Source organism: Leuresthes tenuis, unplaced genomic scaffold (assembly GCF_036924035.1).
Source record: "Leuresthes tenuis unplaced genomic scaffold, fLeuTen1.0.hap1 SCAF_3, whole genome shotgun sequence".
Taxonomy (NCBI): Eukaryota; Metazoa; Chordata; class Actinopteri; order Atheriniformes; family Atherinopsidae; genus Leuresthes; species Leuresthes tenuis.
Genome location: NW_027325357.1, coordinates 23927503 through 23954601, shown reverse-complemented (window position 1 = coordinate 23954601; position 27099 = coordinate 23927503). Strand labels below are relative to the sequence as shown.

Here is a 27099-nt window from a genome sequence, read left to right as displayed (position 1 = left end):
TCAGGGTCAAAATGTGCATTCCAGATGGAAGTTTGTCACCAGATGATTGACATGACCCTGGCCGGTGACTCCACCAATCGCACATCGGCCGTTGTTGTTCAACAGTCTAGTGACATGCAGGATGACATAGTCCCACCTGTGAGGCCATTCGTCTCCGCGTGCACACAGGATGTACCAAGCCCTGAGCTCTACACCAACTACTGTGTAACTCGCTGAAAACGCATCGATACCGCACCTCGACTGTTCATCTTATATCTCCCTTTGATAACTAAGACGTAGAACAGTAATTTGGTAATCTGAACAGCATGAACGGGGAGTGGAAAACCTTTGGCACATTTGGCTAACAAGTCAACCTTTTACAGGAGCCACAAGAACAAAAAAACGATCTACAACATGTTATTGGTGAATTAAACCTGGAGAATTTTTGCATATTAAACCCTTAATGGTATGTGTTTGCTTCCGTTACACGATATGGAAACTAATCTTTGCCAATTCAATGATTTATCCAAAACTTTTGAGAAATTTTTTCCTAAGAAACCAAACATGAACGCAGCAAAGTGCATGAGCTTTATACAGCACATAGTAGCCATCAACGTACCTTTATCTTTAACACAATCTGACTATCACTGAGTAAAATGTTAGAATTTAACAGCACAACCAAGAAGTTTTTTTGAGAATCTGCGTAAACAACCCTCCTTTGTGTCAGATCATCAACCATGAAAATCAAACCAAACGAGACATCTACAAGCAACAATCAAGGCAGAAAGATAAAAATACAAAAGTGCATAACCGGATAAGCTTGTCCAGTCATGTTAAAAAAAAAAAAAAGAACATAATAAAGTCATGACAGGCACACCCCAAGCTGTAATGAAGAAGCTTGTTCAGAACACCTGAGCTTTTAAATAAACCCACAGCCTTGTTCATTTAACAAAGTGCTCTATTGTTAAAGGAAACTTTAAAAGAAAAAAAAAGAGGCTCTTGCAGGTGGATGAGGTCAGTTTTGCTCTAGAGGGAATGTAACAATGGTGACATATTGCTGCATCTCCCCGGTGGGTCTTACACGCAGGTGGCTCGGATTAATAGAGAGAAGAAATGGATAAAACAGTAAAAAAAAAAGAACAATAAACCGAGGAGGGTTCCACAGGGAGAGAAAGAAACCACCAAATTTCAGTCAAAGCATATCAAGAGACAATCTTTATTTCCAGAACTCACACATAAATACTGTAGGCTCACAGCTAAATTTCAACAAACCACTATTGCTGCGACAGAAGCGATTTGTACACTTAACCCCACAGGGCGCTAATGAGCTGGAATGCAGCACCCTGGGTAATGCAGTCAGACCCGTGCACAACCATGATGACTCTGGCGGCGGCGTGCTTCTCGGGGCCCGGCTGCACGGACGCACAGGGACCGCCTGCAGGGGACCGGGGTGCTACTTGAAGAGACGCTTTCCCTGCGGTTCCTCCACCAGTTCAGAGCTCAGGACAGTCAGCGAGGACTTCCTGCTATAGCAAAGTGCGACGGACCTTCTCGTAGGCTCCCAGGAAGATAAAACCACCCACGCTGATGAAGGCCACCCTTGGTATGCTGCCTGCAAACAGACTGCAGAGAAACAGGGAAGTGAAAATGTGTTGGAATCTAAACTCTTCACCCTGTGTGACAACCCGCAACTTTTCTGATATACAGTGTTTCTCTGCAAATTGTGTTTTTGGACCATCAGTAACCACAGAGTGAGGCGACAGATGCCATGACAACCAGCGATATCCTTGCTCTCGTTTAGCATGAACTTGAAGTCAGAAAACACACTTTCATGGTAATAATAACAACCCTGATAAGACCAGACAACAAAAACAACAGACGATTACACTGAGCTTTTTAGTAAGAAAGTGATTTTTATTTCTCAGCACACTCAAATTTACAGTAATTGTAACCGAAGTGGTGCGTCGTGTATAATAGCTGTTAAAGACCTCTCTAATAAAAGTTTAAAAAGAATATGAGTATTTAGAAATTGTTCTGATTTTCTGGCCCAAGACTGGCTTAAAGACTTCCACAGGGCTGGTTAAGAAGACAAGAGACACACCACGTTCCATCTGTGTCTTCCTCTTGATCGTCTCCAAACAAGACTGTATACTGTGAAGGCAGAGTTTATCTGTTGCACATAAAGCAGGAGTTTCCGATCCTACGCCGTAGCCCTGATGTGATGTGTGAGCTGATGGATGTTTTGGCCTCTGGTTTATGATCCACCAACCCCCCCCGCCCCTAACCGCTGCAGGGTATTTGCTCTGAACTTGCAGAGTTGCTCACTTGTCACTTTTTTTCCAGTTCAGCTGTTTTTGATTATAGAACTGAGATCACCAAATGAAACAGATTTCCTCTTGAACCGCTGTTGTCTCAGTATTAATAAATGGTGAAGCCGCACTTATCTATACTGTGGTGCAAATTAAGTGTTGATTAGGGAAGCACCCATATGTAATTAATGGCTATAAACAGAAGTGGAAATTAGATTGAGATTTATAAAAGAGAAATACTGAAATACTCATTATTAAGCTCACATTTTTAAGTCGATTTGACTTTGACCCCCATTTTTTTTTTCAAAGAAACCAAGTAATAGTAGCTAAAATAGTAGCTTTACAGGTTCACCATCATCTGACTAATAATAATAATGATCTCTATATACAGTTTCAGTCTGGTTTCCGTCCATTACATAGCACAGAAACAGCTCTGATGAAAATCACAAATTGCCTTTTAATGGCAGCAGATTCTGGTCTTCTCTCTATTCTCATTCTTCTTGACCTTATCACAGCTTTTGACACCATCTCACACCATACTCTTCTTAACAGTTTAGCTTCTCTTGGTTTAACCAATATAGTTTTCTCCTGGTTTACTTCATATCCTTCTGTCCGTACCCACTTCATTCAGTTCAAGAACCACCATTCCCAACCCTCGTCAGTCAGCAGGGGTGTGATCCAGGGCTCTGTCCTGGAGCCCCTTCCTTTTCATCATCTACTTTCTCCCTCTAGGCAATATTTCAGAAAGCACGGTATCCATTTCCATTGTTATGCAGACGACACCCAACACTACCTATCCTATATGCCAAACACCACGCTTTCTGACTCTTCCCTCCTTGACCGTTTACAGAATATCCCATACTTTTCTCAAACTTAATGAAAATAAAACTGAATTTCTTCTTGTTGGCATCCATCCTACACTCTCCTACTCAAATCTAGCAGTTTTCCCTTTACCCATCAATAAACTCTTATTTTCATCCCTCCTATCTGGGTGTCTCCCTCGATAGCACTCTCTCCTTTACTGCCCACATAAAAAACATCACCCGGTCTGCTTACTTCCACCTCCGTAAAAATCGACCTCCAACAGCACCACCTGTCTGGTTAATGCTCTTGTCACATCTTGCCTTGATTACTGTGATCTTATACGGCTTACCCCAAAACCTCCTCTATTAACTTCAACTGGTCCGGAATCTTGCTATCCGCATCATCTCCAGAACCCCCTGCACAGAACCCCTGTTCTTAAAAATCAGATCTTCAGATATACTTCAAAATACAAGCTCATTTCTCTGAAGGTTCCCTACTGCCGTTTTAATATCTCCAATTAACTCATACTGTATCGAGTATCGCTCCACCACTCGACAGATTCATAGATTTATGGCTTCTATGTAGAAGTAAGGTATTGTGTTCTGGTGCAAAGGGCCATTGGGAATGGGTTAAACTCGAGTCCTTGTTTTTTTTGTGGAGCCCTTACACAAATGGGGCCTTAGTTGGGGTCCAACAAGAAGCTGTTGACGTTGTGGGGGTCAGAGGATGATATGGGCCATGAGAGAGCGCCCATCTCCCAAGATTCAAGCCACCCACCCTCCTCTTGCTATACACAGCTGTTTTTGGGATTAGGTCTCAAGCCCCCACCCTGAGTCCTCCCTTGAGCTCTCATCCCTCCTCTTTTTCTCTCTCTCTGTGCTTGACTGATGGCCAGATGACATCCACACATGTCTGTCTGCCGTCCATCCATCCGACGGCCCCCCTCAGCTGGCTTACTTGTTTGGGGATTTCTCCTCTATCTCCTTCCCTTGCTAAGTCATCCACTTCTCAAACACATGTTCACTTTGGCCCATTCGTTCCTTCGTCTCTCCTTTTATTTTCCCCACTTTCCCTTGCTGTGTATTTGCCTACCGACACCTTCTGTCTGCCAATACGCCCCCACGCTCACATGGTCTGGCCTAGTCCCGGCCAGATGTGACGGATGAAGAATAACGTGTGCTTGTGGATGTGTGTGTTTTAAAAGAAAGCACAAAAAAAACTGTCTACGCACACAAAATGTCTGTCTGCATTCATCATCTGCGTGGGTGTGGAAGTACTTATGTTTCTCATTTCAATTTACACACAACTTTCAAAATATTGCAACAATGTACTTTGATTTCTTCAGCTCTCAAGAACCTTTCTGAGTAAAAAAAGAAAAATCAATGAGTACATAAAAATGTACAAGTTCTCAAGACCGTACAACATTGGGGCCACTTGGGCAGGGCAGCTCTGTGTTTAAGCGTCACATTTTTCAGCAATCAAATTTTCAGAGAAAAGAATAAATGCACCTGTAAATCTAATGGATAATCTGAGAGGTGTGCCATTTGTTTAACCTTTAATTTTAGACTTACAGCAGCACCTTTTCAATTGCATGGGGTTAAAATGCGTTAGGCTGGACCAAGTTTGTTGTCATTTCACCAATAGATGCATTTTCAGTACCCCATATCAAGTTAATTACCAGTTTAAAGGGAACAAGAAGGTTTTTTTTTTAGCTCCAGTGTGACAGTGTTATTCTATTAGTACTTCAGTCTAGATAGAAATAATCCAATATGTGTTATGTACACATTCAATGTCCCCAGAGGTTGAATCCCAGTAAATTTGACATTCCCAATTTTCCTCTTTTGTCATCAGTAGGTCACAGTTCTTGCACTATAATATGAGAAACTTAAACAAACCTGAGGACTGACAGAACCTTTTCTAAAGACATACAGTTATGGTTCCTTCAAGATGTATTTTAATTATATCAGCCACAATTTACTTTTCTTTTGCAATCCATCGATCCAACAGACTAAACAGAAGCGCCCTTTTCTCTCATTACGTCTTTCTCGACGGTCTGGTTGTTTTCAAGAGATGCGCTAGCGGTGCATGGTTTCACGTTTTGTTGGTGTGCGCAACATGAAAAGTGGGTGTATGCTTGTGTGATTAGCTAGGCATGAACTTTTGTAAATGGTCCAAATAAACATGGAAACACTAGTCAGAGCCTGATGTCCTGCCCTTCGAAGAGCTCTTTCCATTTCATCACAGCTATCTATTACTGTCTGCTGAGGACACAGGACTGATCTGGTTAAGAAGTGAACAGTACACATTAGTAAACACAATCCAAATTGAAACAAAACCCAGTTACAGAATAAAGAAAGCCAAAAAATACAAGAAAACAACACAAGTCTCAACAGGTTCCTATCAGTCGTGTTGATCATGCAACGCCTAAGTGTGAGGACTGAACTAATTTTAAACTCAGAGCTCTTGTTTTGTCTCAGTTCTCCACTGGTGATACATTTCCTGTCTGGGATCAGGCCCACCTGTGGACTCTTGAGATGTCAGAGCACAGCCGGAGCTCAAATATTCTCTTTTGTTCCCCCGAGTGCCCTGACTCACTCTGACATCACAGCCTGGCAAGTCACAGAGGCCTGTCATCCCTCTGTTGTCGGCCAATCCCCTCTCCTGAGGAATCAAACTAAATATAGTCTCAAGAAAAGTATGAAAGACTAGTTGTGAGCCTAGAAAACACAAACTGGTTGCAGTTTAGGGCTGAAAAAGACTGTTGGTGTCGCTGAAAAAGAGAGAGACAAAATAATCTTCAAATAATGTGTTTTTGGTTGCTGCTTTAAGAGTATGGTATAAAAAAAGCCCTCATTTCTCATAGGAAACATGCAGAAAAGAGACCAACTTAAACTTCTGTAGATTAACTTTGTCTTGAAATAAAATCAGAATGCGCAACAGAACACAGACAACAAGTGAGAGTGAGACATTTTACTATTTCATGGACATTATGAGTTCATCTTGAATTTCGAGGCCGCAATGCATCTATAAAAAACTGGAGGAAAATGCAGTAACTCACTAAGTTAATTGGCAACACATCAGTAACATGATTGGGTATAAAAAGAGCAAAGTCTCTCCGAGGTAAAGATGGGCAGAGATTCAGCATTCTGCAAATAATCATGCCTACAAATTGTTGAGCAATTGTTAGAATAATGTTCCTCAACATTAAACTGCAAAATACTGCATATTCCACCATCAATAGTAAATAATATGGTGAAAAAAAGATTCGGAGAACCTGGAGACATGCAAGGGCACGGTTGAAAATCAGTATTGGATCCGCACGATCTTCAGGCCCTCAGGCAGCACTACATTAAAAACAGGCATCATTCTGTCAGAGAAATCTCTGTTTGGGCTCAGGAACACTTCCAGAAATCACTGACTGTGAACACAGTTCACCTGCTGTCTTCTCTGAGCCAACGCTCATTTAAAATGTACTGCGGCAAAGTGGAAAACGGTTCTGTGGCCAAACTTGAAATTTGTCTTTGGAAATCGTGGACAAAGCATCCTTAAGACTAAACACGAGTGGGAACATCCAGTTTGTTGTTAGCGCTCAGTTCAAAAGCCTGCATCTCTGAAAGTATGGGGGAGTATTAGTGCCTACGGAACTGGGAACTTACACATCTGGAAAGGCAGCATCAATGAAAGGTATGTGCAGGTTTTAGAGCAACATATGCTCCACTCCTTTTCAGGCAAGGCCTGAATATTTTAGCAAGACAGTGATAAACGGCATACTGCATCTATTCCAACAGCATGGCTTGTTAGTAGAAGAGTCCAGGTGCTGGGCTGACCTGCCCTCAGTCGAGAGCTTTCACAACAGAAAACATGAAACACAAAATACAAGAGAGAAGATCCTGGACTGTTGAGGAGCTAGAATTCTATATCGAACAATAGTAATAGTAAAACGTTCACAGCGCCCCGACTTTTCGAGAATCAGGGTCGTACATTCACTTTGGAGGGGTGGTCTGACTAAATTCACACAACAATAGATGGGTGAAAAGGTACGACAACGACACGGTTGTAAAAGAACTCTTCTCAACAGCAACACAGCTACTTTCTTTCAAAGTAGTCTCTGTGTCATAGATCTCTATTGTTGACCTAACACAGAAGTATTATTCCCCTTTGGAGTTTTGTTTTTCTTTTACAACACAACCTGCAATAAAAATTGATTTTCAGACATTTGCATTATTTGATCAACACACTACTGCAACCCCTAACTCAATAGTTTAGCAATTACAGCTGAACGTCTCTTTGGGTATCTCTGTGAACTGGGATTTTAGCTCATTCCTAAAAAAAAAAAGTATATTAAAAAAGGTTTCTTTAAGCTTCAAGGACTAGACTATTACAAGACATTTAAATGTTTCCCCATGAAACACCCGAGTCTCGTTTTAGCAGCGTGCTTATGGGGCCACCTTCATTCTGAAAGGTGGACCTCCATTTCAGTCTCAATTTTCTAGAGGACTGAAACAGGTTTTCCTCAAGAATTTGCTTCATTCAATAACATTCATTGTTCTTTCAATTGTAATGAAGCAAGAGACAGGTTCACTTTACTGAAAGGTCAGCTCTCACCCAGCTGAGGGATGTCTCAGCTAAAACTCAAGTTTAACAGCTCTCTAAAGCATTTTTCAGAAGTGGCTCACAGAATTGGAACTTAGTTTAAAGGCATGAAAACGCTTCCTTCTCATGTGTAATGAATTTTTTTTTTGTCGTTTCTTTTATATTAATACTGCATACATAAAAACTGGGAATATCAACAAATGAGTGGAAAATAAGAGGCAGGCACGAAGCGGCGCACTTATTTACGCCACACTTACTCACTGTGAATTCTTTGCACACTTATCTGCTCACACATGGTGTCGGTCTAAGATTTTCTGGGCTTAATACCAAGGAACCAGCTGGTTGAGCAAAAAGTCAGCTTCATCTGATGCAGATATTTGCATTCTCCACACACACATCCCATATTTTTCAGGCCGCAGCGATTGTGCAGCTTAAAGCATGAAGAATCCTTACCTGACAATCAAAGTGGAATAAAGGTGTACCACATGCTTCCAATGCTTTGTTGTGTGTAGAAAAGTTCAAACGCATTTGCATTTCATCCATTTTGCTTTGTATTAGCAGCAAATCAGAAAGCCTTGAGGAGATATTGCCCATTAGTCTTTTGTTTTGACATGACTTTATTTTGCTGGTTACTGGGAGAGACCGGTGTGAGCTGCACCGCTCTCTGCTAACCAAGGGTCTCTGGGGCATGGCACACACATGGAAACACTTTAGAGCTTCACTACACTGCAATTGGGCCTATTACCATAATTACAGCTTTAAAGCCCCAGCAATTTGTATCAGGCATGCACCAGTGCAACAACCAGGCCTTTGGCCCCGTAGAACAACAGCACCCCCCCCCCTTTTTTTTTTTTTACTACACACACACCCTCCTTTGTCTCTACATTTCATCTGGCGTGTTCTCTTTGCCTTTCTCAGTCTTCTCATGTCTTTACCTTCTCGGATTACAAGAGTATCAGAGAGGAAGGGGAGTTGGTCGTGCTGTGGAGTTTATGGTGGGACATGCTCTCCAGGCACTCAGTTACAATAGTGTGACGGGTGAGCCCGGGATGATGGTTGGATAAGCTTTTTTTTTTAAAGGAGAGAAAAAGAGGAGAAGAGCATAAAATGTTCCCATGTGATGAAGAAGTGGCGGTATTACCACTGCGTTACTTTTGAAGGAAAGCGAGACTTTACAGTCGGGGTTATTCCAACATGCAGCTCACAAAGCCCGCCCTGTAGTCACAATCACAACCTTTATTAAGAGTGACTTTTGGGTCATTACTGATGCTGGAAAGCGCTTCTTAGAGAGTCACCCAACACAATGCTGAGATAAATTTGCCTATAATTAGATTCCAGCACTATAATGCTTCTCGGACAAAAACACTGGTTTGCATTTGCAAGTGTGTATGCGAGATAGGGGGGTTGGGGTGTGATGTCCTGCTGGTATCTGGCCCCGTCCCAAAGCAAATCTGCAATGAGCATTAAGCCGGGATGCATCCTGACAAAATGATGGCGGCTTGTACACAAGCAGGCCTATTACTCACTGCAACTGAACGTTTGTTTTAGCGCTGGCAGCCCTCTGCGGCCCCATTAGACCTGGCCTTTTGTCCAGTGTGCATCATAAACACATCAAAACACTCAAATAAACCCGTCCACTTGGCCCTCATAACACCTTAATCAATAGGACGGTACAGCAAGTCGGCAGGAAAAGCTTTTATGCATCTCATTTTTCAGCTGCGGCTGTAAATTCCTGCTCCCCAGAGTGACTGCTCTGTCATCAAACTTGATTACGTGTGGGATTAGGCCGAGTTAAATCAAATCACGTAGAAGGCGTTTTTAAATGATCTGGGATAAAATGGTTTGTGTAAGAGGCTGTCTGGTTTTAAACCATCACACCGACCCTTGAATATTTCACCTAAATGAAGACACACACACACCCTCACCCTGAAAGGCCTCCACTCCTCCACACGTCGTAGAGCACCAGCGGGATGTTGCCGCTCGCTGTGGCCGACCCTGCCTGGAGAAACAGAGAGAGCAAATAGAGGTGCGATGACGGATAGATGGTCTCTCTTACTTCCTGCTGCAAGGACAGACACCCTGTTTAGTCTTCCACAGCTGAGCTTCCTTCAGCCCCCCCCACCTTCTCTATTTTTTTTTTTGCACATGGACAGCTGTGTCAGCGCAGGTGTCACCTCAAGCACCCACGCGGAAACGCACCCAATCGTTTGCCCACCCAAAAACACACTGAACGAGTTCTCCTTATCCCCCTCCACACCCATCAGTCCAGTGCTTTTATTTACACAATACAGATTAGCTGGCCAAGGGAAAAAAATCCATCACTCTGGAGCAGCAGAGGGGTATGTAAGGCTGCAGGAAAGGGCCAGGCTGGGCTATGTGAGGGTGGGTGGCAGCTCAAAGAAAAGAGAAAAGGAAAGAGACGGTGAAAGAAAAGGTTTGTGGCATCCACTGCAAAGAACTGCTACAACGAGAGGAGGAATCACACTTAACAAATCTTTTTTTCTTCATGGGCACAGGAAAAACACCCCTATTCCTTTTGTTTCTATTGGAGACAGGTGGCTGAGAAATGACTCTTCTCGTCTGACAAGTTTTCTTTTCCTTTACTGCTCTGGAAAGGTGGAGCGAGGGAATGGAGGAACAGGGTGTCCAAAACACACACACACACGCATCCCTGTCCAACTGCTGACATACAAAAATAACTCCGTGCAGCTCAGTCTCTGGGTTTTCCCTGACATACACTGGCTTGGTTTATTGTCATTGATTTCAGGTTTAAAAGCGCATTCTATACTGCACTTTTCTGTATTACCCTGCATCTAAACCTCTCCTTACAATAAATAAAACACTGTCAATGTCCAAGTGTGGAACTCCAGAATGTGCCACAGTCATTGTGCAGGGCAGTGAGCATTACACTGATGGTAGGAACCACACCAGTCTGAGGAGAGAAGAAGAGCGGTGTTGTAGGAGACGTGTGGCGGTGCTGCGGTGTGCCCGGCAGACTGCCACTGCTGCATCAGTCCTGCCCTGGAGGGGGTTTTACACGTCCAGCTGTGCCCTGGATGTCTGCCCACTTCGATGTGCGCCAAGCTGTCCACTGTACAACACCAGCCTTTCATTCTGCTCGCTGCGGGAAGGAAGCTGATGTGAAGAGTTCCAACACCCAAATTTCCTCCCATTCGTCTGATCCAAATCGTCCATACCCATCAACACTAGCTCTGCCCTGTCGGTCTGTCTTTAACTCTCCTGCCTGGATTCAAAATTCCTTGCTTCTATGGCTATTTGTAGAAATTAAAAAAGATCTGTCACTTTTAACTTGCCGAGGCCAGATTTTAGAGACTACATTTTGCTTTAACATGTCATGTGGTCCCATGACTTCCTAAAAAGGCATTCTAGAATTTCATATGCAGCTGTGTTTTTTCAGAGCTACCCAATTAGTTGATTAGCTGAGTGAAATGGAAATTAATCAAACGAGACCTTGATAACCGTCTAATGGATTCAGACATTTGTGTTGGTGACGACTCAGATGTTCAGACCTGGTGTGAACATACGCTCTAATCCTGTGACCCAGTCGCTAAGCACAAGTGTGAGCTCACACACTTCGATCCGATCGTGCGGGGCGCATACTGAGGGGTTCTAACGGTGTGAATGCAAACGTAACCCTGACCACAATCAGGTAAAGCCTGTGTCCAAACTTAGGGGATGTATCATTCACAGAAAGCCTGCTCGTCTTTTATTTTAATTTGAGGAGCAACAACGAAGAAAGCAGCTGTGAGCACAGCTCCAGAGATTAGTCCTGGAAGTCGCCCTATGACGGGCCTTAATTTGAAGGTTGAAAGTGATGCAGATTTTCTATTCCTCAGAGCTGGTGCTTAATTTTACAAAAGGAAAACTAGCAAGCACTTAGCAAGCACTAAGGCAAATCTGAAATGTCTGAATGACTGAAGTTCAGTTACTGAAAGTATTTTACAGAAACAGAAGTACGTCTGCTGATGTCTCATTTGTCTCTCGGTTGACAGCTGACTGTGTGACGCAGACTACATGTTTATTTGCATACAGAGAAGGTAAGTGAGATGATATCAGAAGAGGTCCTTGTGCGGTGACTGGTCTGAACACGCATACTTAAGAGCTGCTCACTTGTGATCAGATCACCCAGGACACATGATAACATCACATATGAACAACCTCCAAGTGACTGTGAGCTTAAATACCTGAGTTAAGATATCAGTCTCGAAAGGAGACTTCGATGATGCGATTTACCATTTCCAGACGCTTAAGATATAATGATTCTTTTTTAATTGAGAAACAGGCTAAATTATGACTAAAAAAAAAAAAAACTATCACAGTTGTTGTCCTAAATTCGAAATAAATCAAGATAAATTTACCGTAACTTATTAAAGAAAACCTCAAATGTATTCCCAAGTGCTCAGTTTTCAGCACAATCAATAAGAAAATAGATATTGTACTGCTGATCCGAGCTGCTTGCTGTCACAAGCGCACAACTTTAAAAAATACCGGTTCCAGTCTGAGCGGCATGATCACACCGTAAAATCACAACTTTCCTTCTTTCTGAATGAAACAAGGCCCTTTTCTAAGCTCACCTGTGGGCCCTGATGTGATTAAAAAAACTTGGCCTTATAAAGTTAGAACAGAACCTCAGCACAAGCTGAGCCCCTTGCTGGTGGTTAGATTACAGCAGCTGCCTTTCAGATAATGTTTACTGGAAGCATTCGTACCTACAGCCAACAGCTTCTCACAAGAGATCAAAACTGTCAGAGTGTTTTGTTAATTCCAGTATCTCATTAGTTAGGACGGGGGTGGAAATGGAACACTGTGTCTTCTCCAAGGACGGTCTGTGTCTGTGGGGGGGCTAGTTGGGGTAACTGAACTCAGTACCCTTTACACACACGCACACACACAGACAGACAGACAAATAGGACAGAGTGAAGGAAGCCAGACATACAGTTAGAGCAAGCCAGAAGAGAAAAAGGTGGTGATGAGGAGGAGGAAGAGGAATACCACGACACTGAGGAAGGAGGTGGGTGGACAGAGTAGGAGAGTTAACAGGAGGGACACTGGCCTTTTTCTTCACCTCTTTGTGACACGCAGCCTTAAGATGGAAACTCATGCGGCACAGCAGAAAGTCCTCACTCTAACACTAACCATGCGCACAAACACAGTCCATATTCCAGATCGGCTGATGGATGTGTGTGCGTGTCTCTCTGCTGTCCCAGCGCTACCTCGGCCTTCCCTGTCCTGCATGCTGACACTGTTGAAATGTGCTCGGGCTGCGGGCCCGTTCAGCTCTCTGCCTGCGAGGCATCACCTGACAGCAGTGTTTAAAAACGGCTGCCAGAGGAGGTGGTGAGAAGTGTGGCCGTGTTTTATTGTGTGTACCTTTGCAAGCATGATCCTGGTCTTTGCCACGTCAAGAGGAGTGGTAACAAACGCCGCTACCGCACCTAGAAGAGACACATACACACGTTTAGCAAAGGGCGTGCACGCTTTCTGCTCTCAGAACAGCCATTAAGTATTCAAAATAAACCCATAAAAAGTCCAATTACTTAACTAAAGTTACGAGAAGGTATTCAGCAGCAAGTGGTGGAACGTTCGTAATACTGCTCATCAAAACTAGAAAAACCACAAAAACCAGCGGGCACACTTCAACTCCCACCCTGCCTCCTCACATGCACATGTTCCCAAGAGCCACACACACGCTCTCCTCCTCCACACACCGACACAGTCCTGCTCACACCTGCTTATATGCACATGCATTTAAAAAAAGGACACGTTTGGATCCTCCTGTGAGCCTTTTAAGAGTAGCTGTACTCCGGCTTTCCTCCAAGCTGGAGGCTGGATGAGCAGCCCAATCCAGAGGTGTCCCCAATGAGTGTGTGTGTATAAGTGAAAGACACTCTGCCATAAACATAGCAACTGTTCTCAGTAAACATGTCTATATATGTGTCGCAGAGGAGCAGTGTGACTGTAAGTGAGCTGAGAAGACAGGAAAATCCCACATTACGTTCAACTAGTTAAATGTGTGAACATATTGAAGAACAGAAAGATAAAGCCTTCTTACTGTGAAATGTTTTGTAATTTGCTTTTGAAAGAAGCAAAAGGGGAAGCGTGATCCAGATAAACCAAAGGATCTCAGTTTGGACAGAAACAAACTTCTTGGGCAGTGCAGTTTTCACACGGAGGTTGTTTGGGGGTCAAGTTTGCCGTAAGTCAGTGCAGGGTACAAGTGGAGATATTTGGGATGATTAAACGCGCCTGTGTGAGCATTTCCAGTGTCAAGCAGATTATGGATGAGCGAAAGAGAGAGTGTGAAGTGCAATGTAAGGGGAAGTGAGTGAAACTTGAGGATCCCTCTTGGACAGCAGCTTGGTCACGGAGGGATGTGAACTTGAATCCTGCCATGGACTAACTGTCCCCTGTACCCCCACCACACCGCCCCTCCTCCACTTCTCACAAGTTGCCCACTCTGGATAATTCAACCGGCTGATTGTCTGAAGCCACCACGCATCACATTATCACTGGAAGTGCAATCTTTACTATTTCTTTACAGGTTCTACAACTAGTGTAGTTGTCTGACAGATTAAAACTCCTTCCTGCTCATATTTCCCTGCTCTCTCCTTTTTATCACTCTCTGTTCTATTCTAGTTCTTTCTCCTCTTTTTTCCCCACTGTGGACAGAGTCCAGGTGGAATGGCGTTCGGCCACGTCTCAGCTCCTTGGGGTGCTGTGTCCTCACCGCCTTTTCGCTCCTTCGCCTCAATTTCAATATCGCCCCCAGAGCCGCAAACCTCAATCTTCCTGTCCTGTCTGGCACGTTGCAACAGGGGAAGAGTTATGGACTGAAAGCTATAAACGTCCGACAACTGCTCCGCGAAACGAAGCTGTTCTTTTTATAAAATATGTATTTAGATTGTGGTTTTGCTTTTTCATCACGACAAAAAGTGAAGACTGGGAGGAATGACAGATGATGTGACACATTCTTTCATTCAGAGGTACAACATCAGAGGCACACGCTATGTTGCTACGTGTCCCTGGATTTACGTCACTCTCTCCAGTTAAATTAAGCATTGTATAGAGCACAAATCATATGTTTCCACTTCTAAGATATCACGCTCTAATAACACGTGTAGCTGAAAAACAACCGGTGCATGTAACTGGTGTTTTCCCTGATTTGGGCTTGTTGAGCAGCAGGCTAAAAACTGGAGGAGCTAAATTGTGAAATCATTCACTAGCGATGACTAGGTTAAACATAACGTAGATGTGGGCAACCACGACTTCCTGTTATCAAAGTGGCAGAAGATTTAAGACCGTATTGGTTTAGATGTTACGTCACCTTCAGAACTACACAGCGATGGTGGGATAATTGAAGACAGAGACCTTCTGACTCTGCCCGCTCTTAGAGAGAAAATATTTAGTCTTGAACAAACTCGGTTGCAAGCATAACAAATGTGGGGACACTTTCCAACCCCGGCAGCCCAGCCAAGGGTGAGGGGGACGGCGACCGAGCTCCATCTGCGCACACCAACAGAGTTCTGAAAGAGGTTCCCCCAGGCACTTTATGTGACACCTTTACAAATCCGTGAAGACAAAGGTTTTGAAAGAGTCGAGACAAAGCTACACTTGTGGTATTTGCGTGCTTGATTGGCTCAGACTATAAAAAGCAAGTGGCGAAAAGCAAAATCGCTACAACTGAGAAACTTCACTTATTCATGATGCTAAATGTTAAAAACTGTGGAGATGCATCCAGAAAGTGGTCTGGCATTATCTTGCTGAAATAGACAGCTTTTGTAGTTTGATATATATTCCTTTTTTGCTGTTGACCATGTTATTCATTTGTCATAATTTAATCAAAGTACAGTAGCTTTAAGATGGTGTTTTCTTTCCTTTTCATTTTGCATTTGAATTTCCCAGTCTTTTGTTCCCCCTTTTTTTCCATGAATGCATGCATCCATGTCAAAAATTTATTTTCCAAACCAACAAAACTTTGCAGTGTGAACAATAAATATGACTTCTTTGTGCAGGATTATGTGGGTTTAGGATTCAGAAGTACCACATTTAAGTTTTGACTTGCCTGAAATAAGCAGTGTGAACAATTATAGAGCTTAGTGACAAGAGTATACTAGATGTGGCTCTATGACTGGCATCTTAGTCATGTTTAGCCCATCACTACCCAGAACTTGTGCCCAGACAATCAACCTATATTCATCAGAAAACCATCGGGCTGCAACATGTGTTTTGGCAAGAAACTTTATCAGGATGGAGCTCCTGACTTTTCAATTGAAAACTGATTGATACCTTCCTGCTTTCACTCAAGCCTCTAACATTTGTTTGCGATGTACTTCTTGCATTTCATTGCATTTTCTCTAGATCTTCTGTCTTTATTCGTGTTGTCTTTGGTTTACTCCCTTCACCTCTTTCACTCCTGTCTTGCGCCTTTCTCCCTCCCTCTTTCTTAAACCGCTTCAGGCTCCAGTGCTCAGAAGGTCGCACAGCTGCAGGCGCGCATACCCAGAACCTGGCCCCTCTCATCCCTCTTCTCTTTCCTCCCTGGTTGTCTGTGTTTCCCCTGACACTCATCCAGACGGAGACAGATCCATAAAGTCTGCTATGGTGCGATGTTCACTGGCTGAAGTGCTTAAGAACTGCGATAATGACACCTCTTTGCTGAGAAAACACGGCAAATGCTCCAAAAAAAATTAGGTTTAAATAAAGAGTGGAATCGCATTTCTTTGTTTTCTCTTCAGTCGTCTTGTCCGTGGCAGATCTGGCGTGCAGGTGAGTGCGTGATTTGGAGGAATCTTACAAAAATGTGGCTTTGAGGAGACTAGTTGTGCCCTGTTGGCCTTTTATTTACCCATCCACCATCTATCTATCCATCTAGCCATCTATCCCTCCCTCCCGCTTCCATCCCTCCCCCTCTTTCCCAAAGCAGCATATAATCCCCTGCACCTGCAAAAGCTCCGCACACTGCTGACTGCCAAGAGTAGAGCGTGTGACCTTGCCTCCACGACCACAGAGTCTGGGAGAAAGACAGAAAGAGAGGGTTGTCGATAGAGGAGGATGATGAAAGAGGGAGGAAAGTGGAGGGAGAGACAGAGAGGGAGAGAGAAGACTGTAGTTAGTGGAGATTTCGGACACATTGGAAACATATTGTGAACCTTGGTCTGGTCTGAAGTCCATGAGCCCATAGCTGGGAAATGAGCTGTCCTGCTATTTTTGTGTTGCCTTTTCTCCCCAGTGATGCCACGCAACATGGTTCCCAAGAAACGGGATGAGATGGGGGTGGGTCTAATAGTAGCATTAGAACATACAAATGAAATAATAGTGATTCAAACCAATGCTCCACATCTGGGTATGTGTATGCACAAAATGAACATGGGAATGTACATATGCAGGAACAATGAGCCCAGCTTGTGCAGTATCCAGATCAGCAAGCCAAAGGCAGAGAAGTGGTTATGAAAACATTTAACATAAAAAGTAGAAAATTTCACAGTTTGCATTTGAGATTGAATTCTCTTCTTTTAGTTTCTGTTTTTTTTTTTCATAAAGTAGCATGACAGAGCTCAAAAACTCAAAAGCAGGATTGGAAAATGATATTCTTGCTGACCTTGAAATTACACACTTTTACAAGTCAAGCCATACTGACTTTTACCGAAAACAAAACTATTAGCACATCACTTTATTTACCCATGTGGAGTACATAGTTTATATTATGCAGCCAATCAGAACAAAAGTATTTTCCAAGTGCAAAAAAGCTCTCACATCACAGGACTCCCTCCCCAACTGCAACTGGCTACTGAGTGAAACCACCTGATGTTTTTGTTTTGAGATTGAACACAGGATGAGAAGGGAGGCCGTCTCTCCTACTCCCCCCACTATTTTGAGCAGAAGGATGAGGAGAGCGAATATGTGAGGTTAGTGTCTGTATAAAATGCGTGTGGACAGCTGGGCTGCCTTGGGCGCTGCAAGGTATGATTACTTCTCAGGGAGAGCAATTGGGCAACAGCATGGAGCGATTACTAATATTTTCTTTGTCCCCCTCCCTTCTAGCCACCATACAAATGTGGACATCACCAAAGGAGTGTGTGCGTGTGTGTGTGTGCACAAACAAGCAATCACACAGAAAGAAAAAGACAGAGGATAGAAGGAATGGCAGAAAGTGTGGCTGAGCACAGGATGTGTCATGTGTATTCCATTAGAGGTCAGATTAAAAAGGAGATTTTGTTTTACACATCAAAGGCCTCATGCTGGGGGATTCCTCCTTTTTCTCTCCTTTTCTGGGCCCCTCCCTCCCGTGCTCTCTGCTTCATGAATAGATAATAAGGGGTAAATCTGGGAAAACAAAGTCTTTGACCTGTGAACCCTCGTGTCAGGGCCACACTTTGCACCTGGATGACTTCCCACAGGAAAAAGGCGGTGGGTCTGAGTGCATCACAGATGTGTAAGTGCTGTTGTGTGCATTTACAACACCCCCCCCCCCCAAAAAAAAAAAAGTCGACATCCCATGTAAAATGTAAAGAAAAACAGAATGCAAACAACTTGCATGTCTTGCAAACCGATCTTTGATGTGAAAGAGAACATGGAAAAACGTAGCAAATGTTGAAAGTGAGACATTTTACAATTTCATACAAAATATTAGCTCATCTTGACCTTGATGGCAGCAAAAAAGTTGGGATGGTGGCAGCAAAAGGCTGGAAAAGTAAGTGATGCTGAAAAGAAACAGCTAAAGGAACATGCTGCATCTAATCAGGTTATTTGTAAGCATTTCAATAACATGATTGCATATAAAAAGAGCTCCTTAAGAGCAGTAGTCTCTCAGAAGTAAAGATTGTATGTGTTAAGTATTATGCAAAACAAAAAAGCTGCATCTACAAATTGCGGAGCATTCTAGAATAATACGTCTCGACATATAGTTATGAATGTTCCATCACCAACAGTGCATAATATGGCTAAATGAAAGATTCGGAAAATGATGAAAGGTTTTTACAGGTTTTAAAGCAACACATGATCCCATTCAGATGATGTCTTTCTCAGGAACAGGCTTGCATATTTCAGCAAGTCGATGCTAAACCGCAGACTGCATCTATCACAACAGCATGGCTTTGTAGTAGAAGAGTCTGGGTGCTGTCCAGACCTTTCACCAACATCCAAAACATTTGGAGGATCAGGAAACTCAAAACAGAGAAGACCCAGGACAGTTGAGCAGGCAGAATCTCATTTCAGGAGCGAATGAGACAACATTCCTCTCTCAAAAGGTCCGGCAACTGGTCTCTTCAGTTCCCAGATGTTTACAGACTGTTGTTAAAAGAAGAGGAGATGCTACGCAGTCTTAACATGGCCCTGTCCCAATTTCTTTGAGACCTGTTCTTCCCATCAACTTCATGTTGAACTAGTATTTCTCATGAAATTGCAATGGTGTCTCACATTTGGCATTTAATATGTTTCCTATGTATTATTTGGAATCAAATATTCATTTATTAGATTTTATTGACATTTTACACAGCGTTCCAGCTGTTTTGGAAATGGGAGTGTATGCGTTTCTAGATACATTTTAATGGCTCAACTCGAGTTCCTATCATGCCGTTGACTCAAAATTCCCTGGATTTTTTGTGGCTCTCTGTTGGTGTTCAATCATAAACTAAAAGTGTTCCACCCTCCTGTTTTGCTCGTGTTATTTTTGAGGTCAGAACAGATGGAGTACACTGTGAGTTACAGTCACTATTGGGAAAACAACTGAGAAAAAAAAACCACATTGGGAAATTAATGTGTGAACTAACTGTAAGAATTATTCACATGGATCTTCAAGTCTGGTGTGAAAAGGCTTTAAATCTCTGCACTGACCAGCATGCAAAATTGACTCATAATTTAAAGAATGTTTCTGATTTCTTCAGTTTGGAGCATACTTCTCTGTAAAATCCCAGAAATTCTGTGACCAGCTGAAAAGAATGTGCTCTGCAAAATGATACAGCTGCTTACTATTCTTCTAGCCATCCTGCAGCTATTAGTTGTTAACTTGCACTTTGCTTCCTTTTTCTCTCTGTGACAGCTGTGCTGGCTCGGTGTGAAATTATAAGAAAAAGCCATAATGCAGCACATTACAATCCCACAGAACAGATGGGAGATCATGCCACACACATGCACTCTCTCAGATTTCTTCACTCTGGCATTTTTCAGACGGAATCCCATCATTTTGGTTTTAAAAAGCCTCTGAACATCTTGGTGGTCACTCTGAAGGAACGGTGGTGAAAACCTGCTTGCCTCTGCAAGCAGTTTTTTTGCTTCTCCTCAAGTAGCCTGCAATTGTATCTGAAGTAAGACCTAATCGTCTGGGAGGATAGAAGGGGAATATTCCAGCAGCTCTCCGCCAACGGACGTGTCCAGATGGCCTGGAGAGAGAAGGCCTTTGACTGAGGGACAAAGAGATGCTTGTGAACAACAAAATCTATCTGTTGCAAACGCACATACATGCAGACACACAGGCAGCTGCGCAGCGCATTGTTCCTCTTAGCTTGGCCGTTAACTCCCAACGTTGATGGAATGTTTGACTGTCCGCCTCTCGCGCCCCTGAGACATGATGTCACTCCGACAAAAACGCCGTCTTTTCAAAGAGAAACGGCTTTTTATGTGCTCGGGGCCACACAGTGGAACGAGACAGAGGGCGAGAGGAGAGGAGCGACACGGCAGAGAAAAAGACATTAAGACAGGGAGTAAGGAAAAAAAAAAGGAGGGGTGCTAGAAAAAGAAATACAGAAGACTGGATATGCTCGGAGATCATGATAAATTGAAGGCCGGTTTGATGGCAGTAGTGACAGGCCATTAAACAGGGGCGTAAAGTCCCATTTTCGCCTGCCACAATGATACAGGGGAATGCAGAAGGGGAGCCTGCTGTAAATGTGTCAGACTGTAAGCACACCACTAAAACTTTACAATGGATTTATCACTGAGATGAACAATAAAGACACTGAGGGAATAAACGATGCTTCATTTATTCAAAAACAGATACATACCTTTAAATATTCCCATAGTGGAAACTGCACCAGTGAAAATGGGATCTGAAACACAAATCAGAATCAAATCATTGGATTGTGCTATGTGAAAGTTCATCTTAAACCTCTGGTTTCTTGCACTTGTCATTCCTGCCACCTTTCTCCATTTCCTCTCACTCATCTGACTCAACTGCTCCCTTCCTTCCCCAATGCTGATGATTAATGAATGAGAAGGACTTTGGTCTAGCAGTCCTGGATGGATGGATGGATGGATGGATGGATGGAGGGAGGGAGGGTCTAGCCCGATGGCTGAAGTGTGTGTGTTGGACTTGGAAACCCTTAATCGGCTCAGGGAGGAAGTTACAGCCGGGAGTAAATCGATGGCAGTGCCAAGGCGAGGGGCGAATGAAACACAGTCGGACCACACGCACAGAGCTATGCAAACACATGCACAAGACTGGGCATACTATACTATAAACAGGCACACAAAGAAAGACTCCCAAAACACACTTAACTCACACAGACTTGTAAATGCTGCAGGCGCACACATACTCTGTCATTTGGTGCCGCAGGAAGAGCAGAGCACGGCAGGAAGGAGGAGAAGGAACAAAAACAAAATCAAAGGGAGAAATAAATTCAGTGACACCGAGACGTGTCATCAGCTTTCAATCGGAGCAACAAGAGCATTCCTCCATCTGTGCCGCCCACTCCGACACATTCAATCGGACTACGTCAAATCTGGAAGGATCCAGCCGTGAGTCAGCCAGAGTACTGGGACAATGCGTGAACTGTGCTTATGCCACCACATGAGCTTAATAACACAACGAAAGGACCGCTTAGAAACATGCAGTCCAAAGTACATTAACGTAAGGACATCTAACGTAATGATTATTATACCAAGTAATGACTTTCAGTGTGATTTAAGGCCAGTTAAAGGGAAAGGTAAAAAAAAAAAAAACACACACACAAAGCCATCAAAGTGAATACAAGTTACAGTGAAGAAGTTTTCTGACAAATCTTTTAACTACTCCACTTGTTTACCAAAGTATGATCAAGTTCCAATTATAAAATGACTGCATAACACAGCTATATATCAAATGCTCATTGCGTAATTAATCCTTTGAAGCCATGACCAAAAGTTGGGTTGCATCCTTTATAAGGCTTTGCAAGGTCTCCATTTGAGCTGTCTTTGGTTGCTTTTGCTGATAGTTTTGTCTTCAGTATGCGACATGTACCCTCTCTAGTACAGTGGTTGACTTCCTAAAGTCCCCTTGGCCTTTAAAATAACTTGTAGCTCACACTGGAGCATCATACCGAACAAAGTCTACATCCGACTTTTGGTTGTTGCTCCAGGTACATGGAGAGAAAAGTTCGGCCACCTGGTCTATCTGGGCAGACAGAAGCAAATTCTCTAAGTCCTCAGAGATTATCTAAAAATTTTATTTGACGTACTCTTCGTCTGGTATCCAGCCCCCCTGAAAGTGGAGTGTTATAAAAGTGCACCTGTGTTTTATTACCACGCTGATGAGTTCTGCTTTTCCAGGCCAGGAGAGGAGAAAGCCAGAGATACAAAGAGAGAGGGAGGGAAACAGAGGACGGTGTTGGGAGGGGTGATGGGTACTGCTGCGAACTGCTACAGGGAATTAAAACCTGACCAAAGTAAATATGTCCTGACCTGTTTAATAAGAATACTTGTACACATGAGACGCACTGAATGTGTACCAGTAACATAAGTGGTTCTTAAATGTTTTGCAGATACAAGTACAGAAACACTTTCAGATAACTGGGTAAGTTTGCTCTCTGCAGTACTGGATACTCCCCTTTTATCTTATATCATTTTAGAATTTTTTGGCAAAAACATAAAAATAAAATATGACAAATACATACATGACAAGACAAAAACATCAGAATATGAACACAGTGTTGCCGAGTAACAACAACTGTGTTAATGTGGTTACCGGCTGAGTGTGTGTGTGTGTGTGTGTGTGTGTGTGTGTGTGTGTGTGTGTGTGTGTGTGTGTGTGTGTGTGCCCACACAGCAGATTAAACGAAACAAAGAGCTAAATCTGTTAATTAAAACAAAAAAAAAACTTGAAAAGAATAATTTGACTTATTTATTTTTGTAGAAACCAGGCTAGAGGATTTGTAGTGAGTGCAACGAGACAGAAAGAGAAAGACAGATGTGTTCAGTAGAGGCTCTGGAAAGAATGATCCACGAGTGATTTATGATCCTGTTTGACACCCCTGGCACACTGCGCACGGAGTGTGTGCGTGTCTCTGTTTGCTGCCGAGCAGAGATCAAACTTCTGAAAACCACATGTCATCAATTAAAAACTGATAAGCTATTCATAGCTAAGCGGAGGTCAAATTCACACAGAAACCCTTAAAACATGTACGAACCTGACTCAGAGTGACATGCTCCTTTGTTTTTAGGAGTTATGAAAATTAGAAACAATTGAAGCATGACGTGAACTCGTCACCATATTGTCCTCAACCCCCACTCAACATGTTCAACCCCTGCTCACCAGAGCAGACAACAAGCACTAACCTACATTTTTTAAAAAGGGAACATATTATGTTACACTTTTTCAGTAGTTACAGTGTTTAAACCAACTGAAAACAAAAATAACATTGTGTCACTCCGTTTAGGGCCATCTGGGTCGACAAATATCTCATTCAGTGAGCCCTTGAGATTTTCAAAGTAATGTCACATCATACTTATAATCCCACTCAGATATATGACTTGTTATTGGCTTTTGACGTCGATCCACCCACTTTGCTGATGGAAAAAATCATTTAAAAGTTTTCAAAAAAGCCTCAAGTGGCTATAGCATGAAAAAGTTGCTGTGTCATAACAACTGTGATATAATATCGAAATGTTGGCTTTTCATCAGGCTGCAATCACAATGAAATCATCAAACTATCAGATAGGCTGAGGCATGTGTTCAGTGGATCATGGGCTCAGTGTCTGGCCATCTGAACTGCAAATGGTTTGCAGGTGCAGAACCTGAAGTCGAGAGGAGAAACTTTATCTGAGCGTTAGGCAGCTTGAGAAGCGCGTGGTTTTGATATTCTCGAGTTACAGGGGAGTCTGCACCAAGTGTGGAGGGCACATTTAAACTTCAGCTAAGTCGTGCTAGACAAACACAGAGCCATGCAGTGAGCCAAAGTCACTCTACACTGGGCTAGCTTGAAGTCAACCAGGCAGCATCAACTCCTCACTGCTCTATATTGCTCCAGCTTGGTGGAAACTCTGTCCCATCTCTCCAACTCGTATAATGCCTCAGCTGCCGCGGCCGATTCAGCTCCGTGAAGCCAAGATGGACTCCAGCATGTGTGCCTCTGTGTGTGGATGACGGGCATTAAATTCAGCGTTGTTATGCTAACAAAGAAAAAGACAGAATTTTATAAACTCTTCTTAATGTTTGAAAGAAAGTCAGCATCATCAGACTTCAATCAAGCAGAATTTGGCAAATACATCATTGAAATGTTGAGTTCAAAAGACAAAAGGGTTGTCGTTTCATTGTTTTTTTTTTAACCAATCAAACGTGTACTGTAGCTGTTATTTTACTGATCATTTAGCATGAGAAAATGCTTCCAAGAGGGCAGAGTGGCAGCGATGTGAGCTTTTCCTCTGCTTTACAAACCCACTTTGCTCCAGCTTGAGCCAATCACAGCACATGCACGGCTCCATGAGCAACAAGTGAATCAGAAGCATAACCACGGAGATGAGCGTGCCCAGAGTCAACGTCAACATCTCAAACAAACTGGATTTTTCAAAGACTTGAGGGATAGCCGTGTTAATTATTCTGGTCTACATTGAAATATCTCTCCATCTTCCATGGGTTGGTATGCATACTGTTGGTCCCCACAGGGTTAATCCTACTGACTTTAGCCAACTACTGGCTTTTCCTCAAGTGCAACCTTGTAGCGCTTTTTAATTGCAGCTAAGAAAGAAATCTCTTGACAAAGGTTGGATGGATTATCAACTAAATTCAACAAAGCTCAACAATTGGACTTTTCTGAAATGTCTCACAGGGCCTTTGACAAATCTTTTGTTCACACAACAGTCTGGTTCGGTGTCTATTAGAGCTGGGTTTCTCCTCTGATTTCTTGATGTTTTTTTTTTTGTTTTTTTTAAACCAAGAATTACAAAAAAAATCCCCTCTGAGGCTCGTCGTACATTCAACACTGAACATCTTTTTCGGCAAAGTCATTCCGACCAAAAAGCTTCTGAACCTCCCAGGGCTCAGCAGCATCTGCTTCGCACAGGCCTGTGTCTTCCAGGCGTCCTAAAAGGGACAGGATTCCACTGCTGGGAAACACACACAACTCTCACACAAACCCGCTGTCCTGCATGTGTAAGCCGTGTGTTTTGTATGCATATTTTGGCATGCTTTTATAAAACTTCCTCTGATGTGTGTGCGTGCGCATGTGGAGAGCCGCATTTTATGTTTTGCAGGCTGACGCATTTCATCGATGATCAAAGGTGACAGTGCCACTTGCTGCGACTGTCGCATATGATATTATAGCAATATGGAGACGGTGTCCGTTGTGTCATTCTGCTGACAGAGTCCCTGTTTTTGTGCATGTGTGTGTGTGTGCGTCCCTGCCAACTGTAGCAAAGCTGACTTTATTAGTATTCAGAGAGGTTCCAGGCTGTCACAGGTCCTTAGGCACTCAACGGAGGGCAGGAAAAACACATGTCAAAATATATTCACATTGAGCCTGATTGCAGGCAGGCCGGTTGGCTGCAATTTGACAAATGACTTTTAATAGGTCACACTGCAGACTCTGCATACTGATGAGTATTTAGAGGAAGAGCAATGGTGAAGGAGATGGATATTAAGAGACAAGCAGACAAACGCATCGATGGCAAAACCATCTGATCGGATGCAGTGGTTATCCTTTTAAGTAGTTTTCTTTCCAAGAAATCACCTCATCCCTCACTACTTTGAAATAAAGTGCTGCGTGGCTGCGAAAGGCTACAACAAAATCTACTTTACTGGGAGCTAAAATTCAAATTAAGCAAGCAAAATACTGGATTTTTTCCAACATTCAATACAGCAAAGCCAATAGCAATGCATGAACATATTTTTTTCCACGTAATTACAGAGAGCATCAAGTCTCTCCTATACTGGAAATAACATATCATTGTGCCTACTTTGATTACAATGGCTGAATGGTAGATGTGGAATAAAGCCCTTTTCAATCCACTTAAGCTAATGATCTGGAATTGTTTCAGTTAGTTAGGATCAGAATGAGGAAAGCTGACTACCTGAATATACTGAATGAGCAGGTTTTTCCAGGACTTTTTCTTGCCTGATGGCGCTGGCATATTCCAAAATGAAAAAGCCAGGATTGACTGGGTTACAAAGAAGATGTTACACAGCTGTCCGACTCTCCCATCACCAAAACAAGATCTTGGTGAAAAAGGAATCCAACTCTGGACAGAAATCAAAGTTGCGACATTGCATATGCGGATCAAATGTATCCCACAGCGAGTGTGTGCCGACATCAAAGCTGAAGGGGGGGACAAAATATTGGAATGTGGGACTTCCATTTCCCAAATTGGATGCAAAATAAGCCATTAATTGTTCTTCAACAGGCTTGGATGATGCCATCTCTGATCACTACCACCTGAAGAGGTTGAAAAGCCAAACTGTGACCAAAGTGGTTCCAGAGCTGGTTTAGGGCTGGTGCAAGAGGCACTGCTAAGTCGGTTCGAGCTAAGAACCTGTTTGGTTCTCGAAACAACTCTTCCAGTACATGTTTAACCTTCCCTCTTGTGTATTCTGAATCCCCATAGAGAACCGCAGCGCTGAGAGACACAAACACAACAAATCACAGAGTTTTACTTGTCTTAGTAGATGTCTTAATATCACCAGTCTAGTTTTCAAACGCGGCTTTAATTCCCAGTTTGTGTTTGTGAATGCTCTCTGCAACACCAATGTTTTCAAATGCAAACCAGTATTCATGGAGGATTTTACAACATCTGACAGCGTTTTTAAAGTAGCTGCAAGCACGGTTTAAGAATAATTCAGTCTTGTCTGAGCCTCTCGGAAACTAGTGAGCTTCAGTTTTTGTTCTTTCCCACACATGGAGAAACTCCTACCTTGCTCTTCTAAACTTGTGGTTTAAAAAGGCAGTATAGGCATGATGACATTATTTACTGTCAGTACAATGACAATAAAGGACCCCCTCGAAGACTTATTATCCTGTTATTCAATTCCAGACACAAACGACCATTACTCACAATCAGTCAAAACACAATGGTGCAATCGAGAACCCGACAAAATCCTGCCGCATTCTTGCCACCAGATGTGGAGCAAATTAGCAAATGAGCGAGTGATTCATGAGCCAGAGAAGCCTACTGGACCCTGTTTGATACTGAATGATCATTCTAAATCCATTTG

The 27099-nt window shown here is 43.0% G+C and overlaps 1 protein-coding gene across 1 annotated transcript in view; it reads right to left on the bottom strand.

The window, feature by feature from the left end:
* Positions 1-1207: 1207 nt before the first annotated feature.
* slc25a26 (solute carrier family 25 member 26) overlaps positions 1208-27099 on the bottom strand; it is a 50165-nt gene continuing 24273 nt past the window's right edge. Inside the window, exons 6-10 of the mRNA XM_072383193.1 lie at positions 20705-20749; positions 16647-16716; positions 13077-13141; positions 9611-9684; positions 1208-1602 (exon numbers count right to left, since the gene is read on the bottom strand). Coding sequence (XP_072239294.1) covers positions 1506-1602; positions 9611-9684; positions 13077-13141; positions 16647-16716; positions 20705-20749 — 351 coding nt within the window. The 3' untranslated portion in view covers positions 1208-1505. The remainder of the gene's footprint in view (positions 1603-9610; positions 9685-13076; positions 13142-16646; positions 16717-20704; positions 20750-27099) is intronic.